At 37.4% G+C, this 15,312-nt stretch overlaps 1 protein-coding gene across 1 annotated transcript in view; it reads right to left on the bottom strand.

The window, feature by feature from the left end:
* Positions 1-15,248, bottom strand: part of LOC128015511 (syntaxin-8) — a 98,851-nt gene extending 83,603 nt beyond the window's left edge. Inside the window, exons 1-4 of the mRNA XM_052599390.1 lie at positions 15,100-15,248; positions 14,635-14,734; positions 14,451-14,545; positions 13,583-13,693 (exon numbers count right to left, since the gene is read on the bottom strand). Of these exons, the coding sequence (XP_052455350.1) occupies positions 13,583-13,693; positions 14,451-14,545; positions 14,635-14,734; positions 15,100-15,116 (323 nt within the window). The 5' untranslated portion in view covers positions 15,117-15,248. The remainder of the gene's footprint in view (positions 1-13,582; positions 13,694-14,450; positions 14,546-14,634; positions 14,735-15,099) is intronic.
* Positions 15,249-15,312: the final 64 nt, after the last annotated feature.

Genomic DNA, 15,312 nt, shown 5'->3' with positions numbered 1-15,312 from the left:
TTAACTGACATGAATGAATGCTATATAAATATTGTTCATGTTAACATAATGTTTATAAATGAAATCTTATTGTAAAGTGTTACTATATATATATATATATATATATATATATATATATATATATATATATATATATATATATATATATATATATATATATATTGTTCTGTGAATGCGACTTTAAAGTCTAGATGATTCGGATTAACCCTTTAACCGCCATTTCCTTTAAAACCTCACTGCCAGAGGGATATTGTGAATGCATGTGCCCGCTGGGCACAGTTTACCTGATGCCACCGGGGTGGCGATGGCATTGGTGGCTTGAGCCCGCCATCGCTGCTTGCAGCTATATTTATTATTATTATTCTTCTTCTTCTTCTTCTCCCGAATGAATCGCATTTTTGAGGGCTTTAACATGCTCAAAAAGTCATGAAACTTTGCACACGCGTCAAACCTGGTGAAAATTTTCGTGTGATATAGGATTCAGAAGAGGGTGTGGCAAAATGGCTCGACAGCGCCACCTATACCAAGAAAATCAACAGCCTTCAAGCTATGTTTCACGTACATGCACTAAAATTGGCACACATATGTAACACACCAATACCTACAAAAAAGACTCTTGGAGCGAAATTCTAAACCCAACAGGAAGTCGGTTATTTTTAATATTATGAGCATTTTTTGTGTAATTTTGGTCATTTCCATGTGTTGTATTTTAACGAACTCCTCCTAGAGATTTCTTCAAATCAACACCAAATTTGGTATGCCTAATCTAAAGGCCTTAGCGATGTTAAATTGCGAAGATCTTGAGTTTTCGTTGAAGGGCGTGTCCGTGGCGGCCTGGCGAATTTCGATGATTCGCCATGAAAAATGAAGTTGCTATAACTCACACATACAATGTCCAATCTGCCCCAAACATCACATGTTTGATGAGACTCCGAACCTGAACAGATTGACATGCCCATATTCAGTTATAGTCATAGCGCCACCTATTGGCAACAGGAAGTGACATATTTTACGCTGCGACGAACTACTCCTACAAATTTTATGACATCAATGTCTTTTTTGTGGTCAGTCTAATCTAAAGGCCTGTGCCATGTTCAGTTGTGAAGATCTTGAATTTTCGTTAAAAGGCTTGTTCATGGCGCCGCAACGAAGTTCGATGTCTCGCCATGGGAATAAAAGATGTTATAACTCAGGCATAAAATGTCCGATCTTCCCCAAACTTCACATGTGTGATAAGAGTCCTGGCCTGAACAGATCTGCAGGCCAATATTCCACTGGGTGTGGCAGAATGGCTCGATAGCGCCACCTATACACTTTAAACGGAGTGCGCCTCGAGCTATGTTTCACATACATGTACAAAAATTGGTACACACATGTAACACTCCAATACCTACAAAAAAGTCTCTTGGTACGAAATCCGGATCCCAACAGGAAGTCGGTTATTTTGAATTTTCCCTTCAAAATTGGTGTTGTTTTTGCCATTTTCAGGGGTTGTACTTTAACGAACTCCTCCTAGAGATTTATTCAGATCAACACCAAACTTCTTCAATGTAATCTAAAGGCCTTTGTGATGTTAAATTGCGAAGATCTTGAGGTTTCGTTAAAGGGCGTGTCCATGGCGGCCTGCCAAATTTCGATGTTTCGCCATGAAAAAGGACGTTGCTGTAACTCAGACATACAATGTCCAATCTGCCCCAAACTTCACATGTTAGATAAGACTTCTGCCCTTAACAGATCTACATGCCCATTTTCAGTTATAGTCATAGCGCCACCTGCTGGCAACAGGAAGTGACATGTTTTACGCTGCAACAAACTACTCCTAGAATTTTTTTGAGATTAAAGTATTTTTTTTATTCAGTCTAATCTAAAGGCCTGTGCAATGTTAACTTGTGGAGATCTTGAGTTTTTGTTAAAGGGCGTGTACATGGAGCCATGACAAATTTTGATGTCTCGCCACAGCAAGAGAAGTTGTTGTAACTCAGGCATAAAATGTCCAATCCTCCCCAAACCTCACATGTTCGATAAAAGTCCTGCCCTGAACACATCTGAAGGCCAATATTCCATTACAATGATAGCGCCACCTGCTGGCAACAGGAAGATTGGCACATATATGGAATAAACATTAATATATTCTACTTATATTTATGAGTTTAAACGCATATTTCTCACCGTTCACCTATTAACTAAAGCCACTCACTGCCGGTGAGCCCGGGTGCGAGGGCCCGTTCATCGCTGCTTGCAGCTTTAATTATTATTATTATTATTATTATTATTATTATTAGGGCTCAAGCCTGGAGGGCGAGAGCCCTATTGTTTTCCTTAGGATTATTTATTTTTTTTTTTTTCTTTATTCTTCTAATTTTTTTCCAAGGTTTCGGGGGCTTTTGGGGTCCTTAACATACTCAAAAACTCTTGAAAATTGGCACACACCTTGGAACCTGCGGCCATTAGGGCCGGGCAGAGTCTGATACACGGGCGTGGCACAGGGGCTCTACAGCGCCCCCTGTAGTACCGAGGGCCATATATCATGCATACTTGCACGTATACATATGAAACTTGGTACATATATATAACTCATCAAACCAAACAACTTTCACACTGCATGTCATAAGCTCCGCCCAACAGGAAGTTGGCTATTTAGGGTTTTATGAAAAACACATGCTCTGGAATTTGATATACTCCTCTGAGGAACTCCACCCGTTCACCACAAAACTCGGTGAACACGATCTCAAGACATTGGGGATGCTAAATTGCGAAGAGATTTTTGATATCTCGAACGGTTTGCCCGTGGCGAGGCGTTGAAATTATGGCGAGAAATGAGAAACAGGAAATGTCTAATAACATCCACATACATTTCCTGAATTTGATCAAACTTAATTTGTTTGTTCGTTGTATGATACCGATCGTATATATGTGACTATTAGGAGTCAAAGTTATAGCGCCACCAACTGGCAGCAGGAAGTGAATCATTTTCAAAACTCTTTGAATTCAGCATCTTATTTTTACTCGATTTGCTTCAAACTTCATCAGAATAATGACAAAACACGGCCGAAGAAAATCTGTTGTGGGGATATTGATATCTAATATAGTGTTGCCATGGCAACGTGTCAAACTTGAATGTTCTGTTCTGATGATTTTTAGGCAGACAACAAGCTCAGATTTACATGAAACTCGAAACAGATATCAGTATTAAAGATAGCTAAACCATGGCAAAAGCTTTGAAAAGGGCGTGGAAGAGGCACTCTATAGCGCCACCTTTTGTCAAAAGTGGGGGGGTTAGTTTTAGCTACAGACACCAAACTTGGTACATAAATTGTTCTTATCAAGACGGACAACTTTCTAATTCACAGTCATAAGCTACGATCAACAGGAAATCGGCTATTTTGATTTGAATGTGAATTTTGGGGATTTAACAGTTGTAAAATTATTGAATACTCCTCACAGGGGAAGTACACTATACACACAAAACTTTGTCTACATGAAGAAAAAACATCGAGGAACTTAAATTGCGAACAGATTTTGGTTAGCTTGAACGGTTTTGTCGTGGTGATTTTTTGAAATGACAGTAAAAAGTGAAACATTAATCGTCTTCTATTTTTAAATTGCAGCTTCCAAACCTTTAAAAAACATTTTTCATTTAGAAAACCAGTGATTCTGAGGAAATATGCATAGTTTCATGACTTTACAGCGCTGTATGATTAAAAGAAAATTAAAAAACTGTCAGACATCTGATCTCACTCTGTCACTCTGTTTGAGGAATGTATGAGTGCTGACTGTGTGTGTGTGTGAGTGTGAGTGGGGGAGGGGTGTGAGCTGAGTGGCAGACAGACAGAGAGAGAGAGAGAGAGAGAGAGAGAGAGAGAGACTTAAACATCTCTTTAATCACCAGAAAAAAAAACCAGCTTAAGAAATATCTTAGGCCTTATCCTTTTCTGACAGTTTCAGGGATTAAAAAAAATCCTAAAAAACCTTATTTGTGCTGCAAATAATAATTTCAAACTCATTTGATACTGACCTCTGACACCCTGTGACATGACATTTATTTGAATTTACATAATCTCAAGGATGTAACAGTAAAACTGTTCAGCTCACAGATGGGGGCACCATCCCAGTTGCTTTAAAAAAAAAAAAAAAAAAAAAAAAACATGCGCCATTCTCCCATCCGCGCTCGCGACCGCTCACACCTCATGTTTGCAGCTGAATGTTCGTAATTGATGGATGGACATCTATGCCTGGGTATAGGACATCAGCAATCCGACACAGAGAAAAGAAAACTAAAAAAAAAATAAAAAAAAAAGGCATAAAGCTGTCTTGACAGTGGACATTCAAGAGTCTCAAATTTAGGGACGGTCTCTAAAGTTACATGTGATATTGTTATACACTTTTCTAACGTCAGTAGCATTTGAAGAGAATTACTTACAAAAACAACTGTAATTGTTCATCTAGGTGACAGCTATAATGCACAATTAATTTGAATGTTTGATATTTATTACAACAAACTGTAAGTCATATGTAAATTTGCTACTTTTTCACATGGGCTCAAATGCAAATTTGAAGCTCAATAGCATTTGAGAAGAAAGACTTGCAGTCACAAAACAATTGTAATGTGTTCATATAGGTGTCAGCTATAATGCACACCTTATACATTTTTTTTAAATATAAAAATAATGTGTTACTAAAGTTATATAAATTGTTCTGTGTATGTGACTTCAAAGTCTAGATTGGTCGGATTAACCCTTTAACTGCCGCATTCCTTAAAACTTGATAGTGGGGTTATTGTAAATGCTTATGCCCGCTGGGCACAGTTTTCCCGATGCCACCGGGGTGGCGTTGCACTGATGGCTTGAGCCCGACATCGCTGCTTGCAGCTATATTTATTCTTCTTCTTCTTCTTCTTCTCCCGAATGAATCGCATTTTTGAGGGCTTTAACATGCTCAAAAAGTCATGAAACTTTGCACACGCGTCAAACCTGGTGAAAATTTTCGTGTGATATAGGATTCAGAAGAGGGTGTGGCAAAATGGCTCGACAGCGCCACCTATACCAAGAAAATCAACAGCCTTCAAGCTATGTTTCACGTACATGCACGAAAATTGGCACACATATGTAACACACCAATACCTACAAAAAAGACTCTTGGAGCGAAATTCTAAACCCAACAGGAAGTCGGTTATTTTTAATATTATGAGCATTTTTTGTGTAATTTTGGTCATTTCCATGTGTTGTATTTTAACGAACTCCTCCTAGAGATTTCTTCAAATCAACACCAAATTTGGTATGCCTAATCTAAAGGCCTTAGCGATGTTAAATTGCGAAGATCTTGAGTTTTCGTTGAAGGGCGTGTCCGTGGCGGCCTGGCGAATTTCGATGATTCGCCATGAAAAATGAAGTTGCTATAACTCACACATACAATGTCCAATCTGCCCCAAACATCACATGTTTGATGAGACTCCGAACCTGAACAGATTGACATGCCCATATTCAGTTATAGTCATAGCGCCACCTATTGGCAACAGGAAGTGACATATTTTACGCTGCGACGAACTACTCCTACAAATTTTATGACATCAATGTCTTTTTTGTGGTCAGTCTAATCTAAAGGCCTGTGCCATGTTCAGTTGTGAAGATCTTGAATTTTCGTTAAAAGGCTTGTTCATGGCGCCGCAACGAAGTTCGATGTCTCGCCATGGGAATAAAAGATGTTATAACTCAGGCATAAAATGTCCGATCTTCCCCAAACTTCACATGTGTGATAAGAGTCCTGGCCTGAACAGATCTGCAGGCCAATATTCCACTGGGTGTGGCAGAATGGCTCGATAGCGCCACCTATACACTTTAAACGGAGTGCGCCTCGAGCTATGTTTCACGTACATGTACAAAAATTGGTACACACATGTAACACTCCAATACCTACAAAAAAGTCTCTTGGTACGAAATCCGGATCCCAACAGGAAGTCGGTTATTTAGAATTTTCCCTTCAAAATTGGTGTTGTTTTTGCCATTTTCAGGAGTTGTACTTTAACGAACTCCTCCTAGAGATTTATTCAGATCAACACCAAACTTCTTCAATGTAATCTAAAGGCCTTTGTGATGTTAAATTGCGAAGATCTTGAGGTTTCGTTAAAGGGCGTGTCCATGGCGGCCTGCCAAATTTCGATGTTTCGCCATGAAAAAGGACGTTGCTGTAACTCAGACATACAATGTCCAATCTGCCCCAAACTTCACATGTTAGATAAGACTTCTTCCCTTAACAGATCTACATGCCCATTTTCAGTTATAGTCATAGCGCCACCTGCTGGCAACAGGAAGTGACATGTTTTACGCTGCAGCAAACTACTCCTAGAATTTTTTTGAGATTAAAGTATTTTTTTTATTCAGTCTAATCTAAAGGCCTGTGCAATGTTAACTTGTGGAGATCTTGAGTTTTTGTTAAAGGGCGTGTACATGGAGCCATGACAAATTTTGATGTCTCGCCACAGCAAGAGAAGTTGTTGTAACTCAGGCATAAAATGTCCAATCCTCCCCAAACCTCACATGTTCGATAAAAGTCCTGCCCTGAACACATCTGAAGGCCAATATTCCATTACAATGATAGCGCCACCTGCTGGCAACAGGAAGATTGGCACATATATGGAATAAACATTCATATATTCTACTTATATTTATGAGTTTAAACGCATATTTCTCACCGTTCACCTATTAACTAAAGCCACTCGCTGCCGGTGAGCCCGGGTGCGAGGGCCCGTTCATCGCTGCTTGCAGCTTTAATTTCATTTATTTTTTTACTCTAAATTAAATTATGCTTATGTCTGAGGGCTTCAAAAGAAGCATAGACTACAGATTAATAACCTTGGAGCTCATGGCAGGTCTATTTTGAAAGATTTATTCAAGTTTTTTTTTTTTTTTTTTTATGGAAATAAAAGAGATGACAGAAACCAAAGGAAACCGAGTGCACTTATTTTGCTGAAGTAGTAAAATTACTGTAACTCATGACCTCTTTTAGCTTATTGTTTTAATACAACTCAAAAACATATGCACATGCGTTTATGCATTCAGTAGTCATCACTGTAATACACAAAGTCAACTTTCTCATTACATACACACACAGTAACAAGATTACATGCACAGTGTAATATTATAGTTATTCCATATGCACTGTCAATCAACAGCTACATGCACACATCAGATGGACACACATCATCTACTTTACAAACGTAAATAAACTTCGAAACATGTCCGTGAGTTGTTCAAGAGTCACAGACTCTCTCTACCAAACTCACATCTGTAGCGCTCATGTGCCTTCAGAATAAATAACTTTTCTATTTTTTACTTCTAAAATAGCAAACAACATCCCCTACGTTGGCCCTTGTAAGATCAGAAAACCTCTGTTTATTTGTTCATATGGGTTCCACTTGAGTGAGAGTGAGTTTTCAAGCCCTACGTTACGAGGACACAAAGCATATGAACCGCCTCTGGCTTTTATACAAGCATTCAAAGTGGCATGCCAAACTGAAAAGTGGCCTGTTATCCAGTGGAGACACTGCATTGTGCTTTTGCACTTTACTTTGATTAATGTATGAAACCTGGTCCCCCTGAGGCTCCTGGACAGCGCGCAGAGAGAAGTGAAGTTTAAAGACTCTCTGGAAAAGCTATCAGTGCTCAGCATTGCGCAGAGAGTTATGAGCCGGTCACTTGCTCGCACGGGTGTCCTGCTTCCTGTAGGTTCAGAGCCTATATCGAAAGTAGTATCAAGTAGTATGAATAACTAAAGCTGAGAATGTCCATCACAAATACAACCATGGCTCTGATTACAAATCATATGATCTTATTCACTTTCACGTCTGGATGGAACAACTGTCCTGATATCATAATGAAGACAAAAGCTTAATTACAAGAATTAAATTCTAAAAACATATTAACTAGTTTGGAACAATATTTCAGCATTTAAAAGACACTTCACTGCTTAATTAATATTAGGAAAAAACTACAATTATCAAACTCCAAGTCATGTGATTGCGACCAACATAATAATAATAATAATAATAATAATAATAATAATAATAATATTATTAAATATACATATATATATATATATATAGGGGTGTAACGGTACATGTATTCGTACCGGACCGTATCGGTACAGGGCTGTCGGTACGGTGCACGTGTGTACCGAATGCAATATTGTTTGCGGAACATATACATTTTCTTGTTTCCAAACGAACATATTAAGTGGCGGAAGTCTCAGCGTTCAGCGCAAATCCCGCCCAGCAGCTGATTCTAAGAGCGGCGACACACTGGCTGCGTGGCGTGAGCGTGGCGTTTCTGCTGCGTGTCAGTTGCGTGACACCTGCTTCGCATTTTCTGTGTCTTTACACACCAGAACCGTGCCTGAAGCGGCGCTGGCGCGCTGCTGCTACTGTAGGTGACAAAGAGGGAGGCCGCCGACAGACCAGGATCTTGTCTTCACTACAACAATATCTATACTTCATGTTGAGCATAAATATAAAGCCTACTGATAGGGGACACAGTCAACAGTATTGACGGCAAAATAGACTGTTTGACAGGTGCAATATGACAGTGTGTCACCGGCCTAAGGTTTTCAAAAGGCATCACGCGAGTGTGAACATCACTACAACTACGAAAAAAAACCGATTGTAATCCAAATGCAGTTCCCGTTGGCATTTAAACAGACCTTCGCTCTTAATTCTGATCGGGCCAACACAATAACGAAATCTGAACAGGTCTAAAAACTGAAACTGTTGATGCTGCACTTTACACTTTGGAAAAGTTATATATATATTTGTATATATATGAGCAGGCCTACAAGCTGGGATTGGTAATGCTGCACTGTAATCATAGTTACTTATTTAAATTTTTCATTATATTTTATTATATGATATTGGTTTGAGACATAGTATTTTATTTAGTGGAGAACATTGCAGCAGTATTTTATTTCCTATTCTTTTTTTATTTTATATATATTTTATAAAAAGTATTAAAAAAAAAGTTTGTTTAAACAAATTGTTTAAAAAAGTTTATAGTAATAAACAACCTGCAGTTTAATGTTTGCATTTCTTTCCCTTACTATACCGAAAATAAACCGAACTGTGACTTTAAAACCGAGGTACGTACAGAACCGTGATTTTTGCATACCGTTACACCCCTAATATATACATATATATATAAGGACTGCTAATTTTTAAATAATTTGATATTTTTTAATAACTCAAGGTTAGTTAAGGCTATAAATTGTCATATGATGCAACAAAGATATTTATTAATAACTACTAATAATTCTATAAAACATATTATATATATATATATATATATATATATATATATATATATATATATATATATATATATATATAAATATATATATATATATATATATATATATATATATATATATATATATATATATATATATATATATTTAAAAGCTCATAACACTTTACAGCAAATAATGACTGATGAAGATGTGTAAACCTAAATTTTAGAGTAATTAAATTGAAACTTTTGCTTAAAATGCCATATGTCCAACATTTATACAAAGAATACACATGTGCATTAAACTATATTTTTAAAGAGATTTTTGTTTTATGAGTGGGCACTCAGATATGTCATTGGTCATGTCAATGTCATTGGTCATATAGTCACCTACAGTATATCAAGGATTTATGACCACTTTTTATACTGAGAATGTTTGCTTTCAGGAATATGCAGTTGTTCATGCAGGTTAAGATGAAATGCATGCATTTAAAAAAAAAAAGGTATTTGAGTCAAACTCAAATGACTTCCTCTCACTTTAAGCGCTAGTTTTTGACAATGGCTCTTCTCTTCCAGTTAGTTCAGCATCAGCGGAGCTTCACTTGGGTTCAGAGAGGTCGCTAACCTCTGAAGAGCCTTCAGCTGAATCTGTTCCTCTCATTCTTATCCTTCCTCACACCGAGGAAGTTTACTTCTCACATGCTTGGTGAGCTAGACCGCTTTCTTCTCAATCTCTCCATTCACCCATCTAACTAAACTGCAAAACTACTAAGGCAGTCACAAAGTCCCTTTGAAGCGTTGTCTTTATCCAAATCCAAGCTGATATTAATCCTCTGGCAAATGAGACAAGTGGTCAGTGGCGGATCCTAATCTTTCTGACATGTTTGGCAACTCGTAGCTTGCTCCAGCCCCTCTCCACTTCCTCCACTCCATCTCAGCGGCGTGAGGATTAACACTTATCCAATTAACCTCCCGCAGAGCCTGCAGCCTTAATCAGAAGAGGAATCACACTGGAGCAAGACCTGGAGACAGACATAGTCTCTTAGAGGCCCTATTTAACTAATTACAACTTTGAGCATTACGATCAAATATAAAAGAGAGGAAACTGGGGGAGGAGGGTAAGGGCAACAGGTCGGGAACTCTGAATCTTCACATGAGCGGCATGTCATTTTGTGCATGATTAAAGGTTAATCTTCCACAAAGGTATTGTTTCACGAATGCCATAAGCCTGGTCTTATCCCTATGGGGGAAAAAAAAAGTGAAAAGCTATTTCAGCTTATTGAAGCAAAGCTAACACCCCACTGGCAGACAAAGACCACACAGTGAGATGAATCCAGGCCCTAAAAATCCTGCCAGGCTAACACCCTCATAAAAAGTTCTTTAGTATTTAAAAAACTCGATCAAATGACTAATTTATTAGCGCTCTTTAGCTAAATGTGTCCACAGCATGACAGTGTGATGTGAACGGGGACAATAAAGATAAACGTTCAGCCCTCCCATGTCTAGGAATTAAAAGATTAAGCCCACAAAGATGGATAGAAAAAGAAGGGATCAAGCAAATAAATGATTTCTCAAAGTCTCCTAATTTTATCAATTAAACATAGCAACTAAATAATTATTCTAAACCTTTAACAGCTACTGAATCATAAAGGCCCAATCTATCGATGTAACTATGCTGTAAAACAAGCCTCTGTATTAGCCTGTATCAGTGTTGTTTTTAGTATTTATTTATAAAAAATGACAGTATTAATTAATATTTTAAATAACAAGGAATAAAAATCATGAATACGTTTTGAGATTTACAGTTTTATAAAAACAAATTATTTTAAAGACATAGTTCATCCAAAATTTTACAGGTTTTAGTTGATGTTTACAACAAAATTGGCCTGTATTAAACTGAGTGATGAGAAATGAAGTGTAATCCAGACAAAAATATAAATAAATAAAGATTTTTATATTAGCAGGTTGTTTTGCCTTCCTATCCTATAACCTTGATCATGAAGGTCAACTCAGAATAATGACCATCTCATTTCTCGAAGGAAGTTCGGCTCCTAAACTGTCGTTTCGATTAAGAGTCATAAGCACACAGAAGATTGGCGGTGACACATGAAGTCTCTGATTGGTGTATTTTGGAGAGAGGATGTGAGCGCAGTGGAGAGTAGGGAAGTGTAAACAGTCTGGATGGTGGAAGTTCAACACTCAGCTCTGATCAGCAGAGCAGTAAAGCTGAACCGGAGCCCTCAGAGAGTGTGCACAGACTTCCGTTTTAGCACAGGTCGCACCATTTCTGGCCATTTCTCAACACTGGGACATTACTGCAGGGCAAAGAAGGAAACATGGCAAGCAAGGGCCTCTCTGGTCTGGTAGACTAACTAGGCACAGAGTTCAAGGTTTCTGTACTGTTGTTCTGCATAAACGTCAAATTAAATTGAATGTCAAACTATGCAGGCCTTAATAATAAGGATGGCCTGATGGACTGGAGCCAGTTGACTCAGTCACTTGGAACAGTCACTTCCTCTTTCAAACAACTGCTGTGTTGACACTGAAAATGAATTGATCTTGTACATCCACTATGCCTTGCAATCATAAACATTTGGGTTTCAGAGATGCATTCTACACTGTTGTTGCAAATCCTGCTGATTTGTCACCAAAATATTATTATTGTAAGAAATTAAACCTTTTATTCAGCAAGGCTGCATTAAGTTGTTCAAAAGTGAGAGTAAAGTTACAGTACTGTTTTCAACATTGATAATAATTAGAATGCATTCTGAAGGATCATGGAACTTTGGAGACTTGAATAATGGCTGGCGGAAATTAATCTTTGCCAGGGGAATAATTAAAATGTATTAAAACAAAACAAAACTGCAATAATTATGTTTTTGCTGTACTTTTATCTAATCAATACAACCACGGTGAGTGCTTTTAAAAGGGACTTTCAAAAACAACAACAATAAAAATCATATCAACCCTAAAATTTTAAATAGTAATTTAGAAACCGCCACTCACTAGCCTCAAACAAATAAATACAGTGGGTATAGAAAAGAATCACCCCCTTTAAAATAATCAGATTTTGTTGCTTTGCAGCCTGAAATGAAAATGGACAGTTTTGTTTTATCCACCTGTATTTACTCAGTGCAACTTACAATCCTAGAGAAAGAACAACAATATGTCAGAAAAATAAAATAAAATACAGAATTACTGAGTTGGAAAAAGGATCACCCCACTCCTAATAATTGACTTTCAACTGTGATCAGCTGTGCTCATTTTGATAAGCTCAGCATGACAAGAGCTTTCCTGGAGCTTTTCAGTCCTTGGTAGTGCAACTGAAGCAAACAATAAACTATGGGTGGTGAGGCTCTGTCAACAGATTTTTGGGATAAAGTTGTGGAAGGGCACAAGCCAGGAGATGGATACAAAACATTTTTTTTTTTTCAAATGCTTTATGAATGCCTAGAAGCACCGTGAAGTCTATTATTAAGAAGCGGAAGATATTTGGTACAACACAGACCCTCCCTGGATCGGGACGTTGCACCAAACATCATGAAAAAGTCAGAAGTAAACTGGTCAGAGAGGTGACCAAGAGGCCTACAGCAACTTGAATTGCAGTCATAGCCCAGATTTAAATCTGTTTTTTTGTTGTTGTTTTACATGTTGCTGTTATATCTTTCACTTGGATGTCATTAGTAAATTCAGCTCAAAACAAAAACTGTCTGTTTTCATTTCAGGCTGCAAAGCAACAAAATGTGATTCCTTTAAAATCACTGAAAATAAAAATTTTTCCACTTCTAAAAAATGAGTTATATTTTCAAAAGGTTGATGCTAATAACGTTATATTAAACAAAGCTGCTAAAAATTTAATTAGAAACTCATACAATATGTACTCAATTTCTGTGTTGCATTTTAATAAATAAATGTTGCAAATATAATATATAACATGTACAGTTATAATATATATAATATAATATATAAGCATGTACAGTTCTCTCTCCACCTTCAATACCATGACTTAGGTGCCCTTGAGCAAGGCACTGAACCCCCAACTGCTCCCCGGGCGCCGCAGCATAAATGGCTGCCCACTGCTCCGGGTGTGTGCTCACAGTGTGTGTGTGTGTGTTCACTGCTCTGTGTGTGTGCATTTCGGATGGGTTAAATGCAGAGCACAAATTCTGAGTATGGGTCACCATACTTGGCTGAATGTCACTTCACTTTTTTTTTTTTTTTTTAACGAACCCTGTAGTATATCTGTCTATGACTTATTTTTATCCATTAAACTTCAGCTGTCAGAATGTTCATTGGTCACAGACTGGATTTACCTTGCTGGCTCAGCTTCTGAGATGTCTCTGTTGAAAGAGGCGTTCAGTCTGGTTTCTCTGGTAGCGAGATCATCAACAAGGTTCTGTCTTCTGTCCGCTTCAGCTTGCATTCTAACATTATTAAGGCTTTAAAATGACACATTTATGACTACATAATTACATCACAGAACAAGATGCTGAATCATCATAAACATCCATTCCAACATTCATGTTAATTTTTATGTATTGCAGTTGCAAGGCAATTACTTCCACATTCAACACCAAACACACTACTTCAGACCATATGGTTATTGGTTTGTAAACACTGCCCCCTACAGGTGCTCGTTAGATGCCACACCTTTTTTTCTCTTTATTAAGGGAAGTTCACCCTAAAATTAAGATTATTATTTTGTTTAACCACCTTAATGTCATTTAAACCTGTATGCTTATAGTTATATTGTGGAATATGAAAGGAAAAAATCGGCAGATTTTCTGCTAGTCAAGTTTAACTTAAAAACCAATGTGATTCCTGAAATTCAGTTTGGTCTGTTCCTCATCATACGAATAGAATGAAATACTTTTTTTTGTCTCTTCTAGAGGTTGAAACGTGCTTTGAACTGTTAAAAAAGTTTGAAATGCTGTGTTCCACAAAGAAACTAACAGCATGTGGGTCTTTAATAATTTAGAGAATTTTTAGCCTCAGGACTGCTGCAAAAATGTAAGACATTAATTTAATGTAAAATATGAAACACAAAATGTGACAATAATGCTGATTTTTTTTTTTTTTTTTTTTTTTTGCTTACCTCCGCAAATATTTGGAGTCTACTCTTTTTTTTGTGAACCATGAAATAAGTATTAAGCGTTTTTTTGTTCTTTCTGGAAAGGATACATATGCCGTTGAGTAGAAGCTCGAATCAGTGTCTCCCTGAGCTGTGCTATATTCTGTTTGAGCTTCTGTAATGATGCTCTCAGGGTCATGTTGAGCTACAAGCACAGACAAACAACAAGAGAATAATGATCACTGACACAGATGGCTTAACTTTACTGTACAACATATTAAACCCTGTCTTTACCTTGGCTGTATTTCCTCCAGTCCTCTGCTGTCTGTTTCTTTCATGGATGTTTTCTGCAATTTCTTGAGCCAGCCGACAAGTGGCATCATAATTTTGTAACCTAAATAATATAAAACAAAATAAAAATTTAAGTTTGGTAAAGCGGTTTTAATAATACCAACAGTTTTCCAGTGATTTAAATCACAAGATGTCATCAAAAAAATCATGTGACAGATCTCAGCAAACCGGCCTGACAACATTTATACCAGCTGTTCAGCGAGTTAAAAACATATATGTACACAAAACCATGTACTTAAGTATAGGGTGTGACGAGCAAATAAAAGAAAATTAATACAGCGATCAATTCAGTCTGAACTTATCTGGCTGAATACAAATCCATTAAACTAAACAACAAATAAGGTTTGCTGAACTCAGCAACACAGAACAGTAAACATCACATATCTATAGACAATTTAAAATGCATACCACAAATCCTGAGACATATTGCGGAACTTTCGTTTCGATTTTAAATAGCGTTTCAGGAGAAACTCGGAAAAAAATCAACAGCAACATAAACGGGACAGTGCTAGTTCCTGTTTGGTAGTGACGTCAGACGGTGGCCTCGAATAGACATACTGAGGGACAAATTACTCAGGACTAGGCTGCCTCTCAAATAAATTAATAAGCAGACGTAAACGT

The sequence above is a fragment of the Carassius gibelio genome, chromosome A6, assembly GCF_023724105.1.
Source record: "Carassius gibelio isolate Cgi1373 ecotype wild population from Czech Republic chromosome A6, carGib1.2-hapl.c, whole genome shotgun sequence".
NCBI lineage: Eukaryota > Metazoa > Chordata > Actinopteri > Cypriniformes > Cyprinidae > Carassius > Carassius gibelio.
Note: the sequence above shows the minus strand (reverse complement) of the source record. Positions and strands in the feature narration are given on the sequence as shown.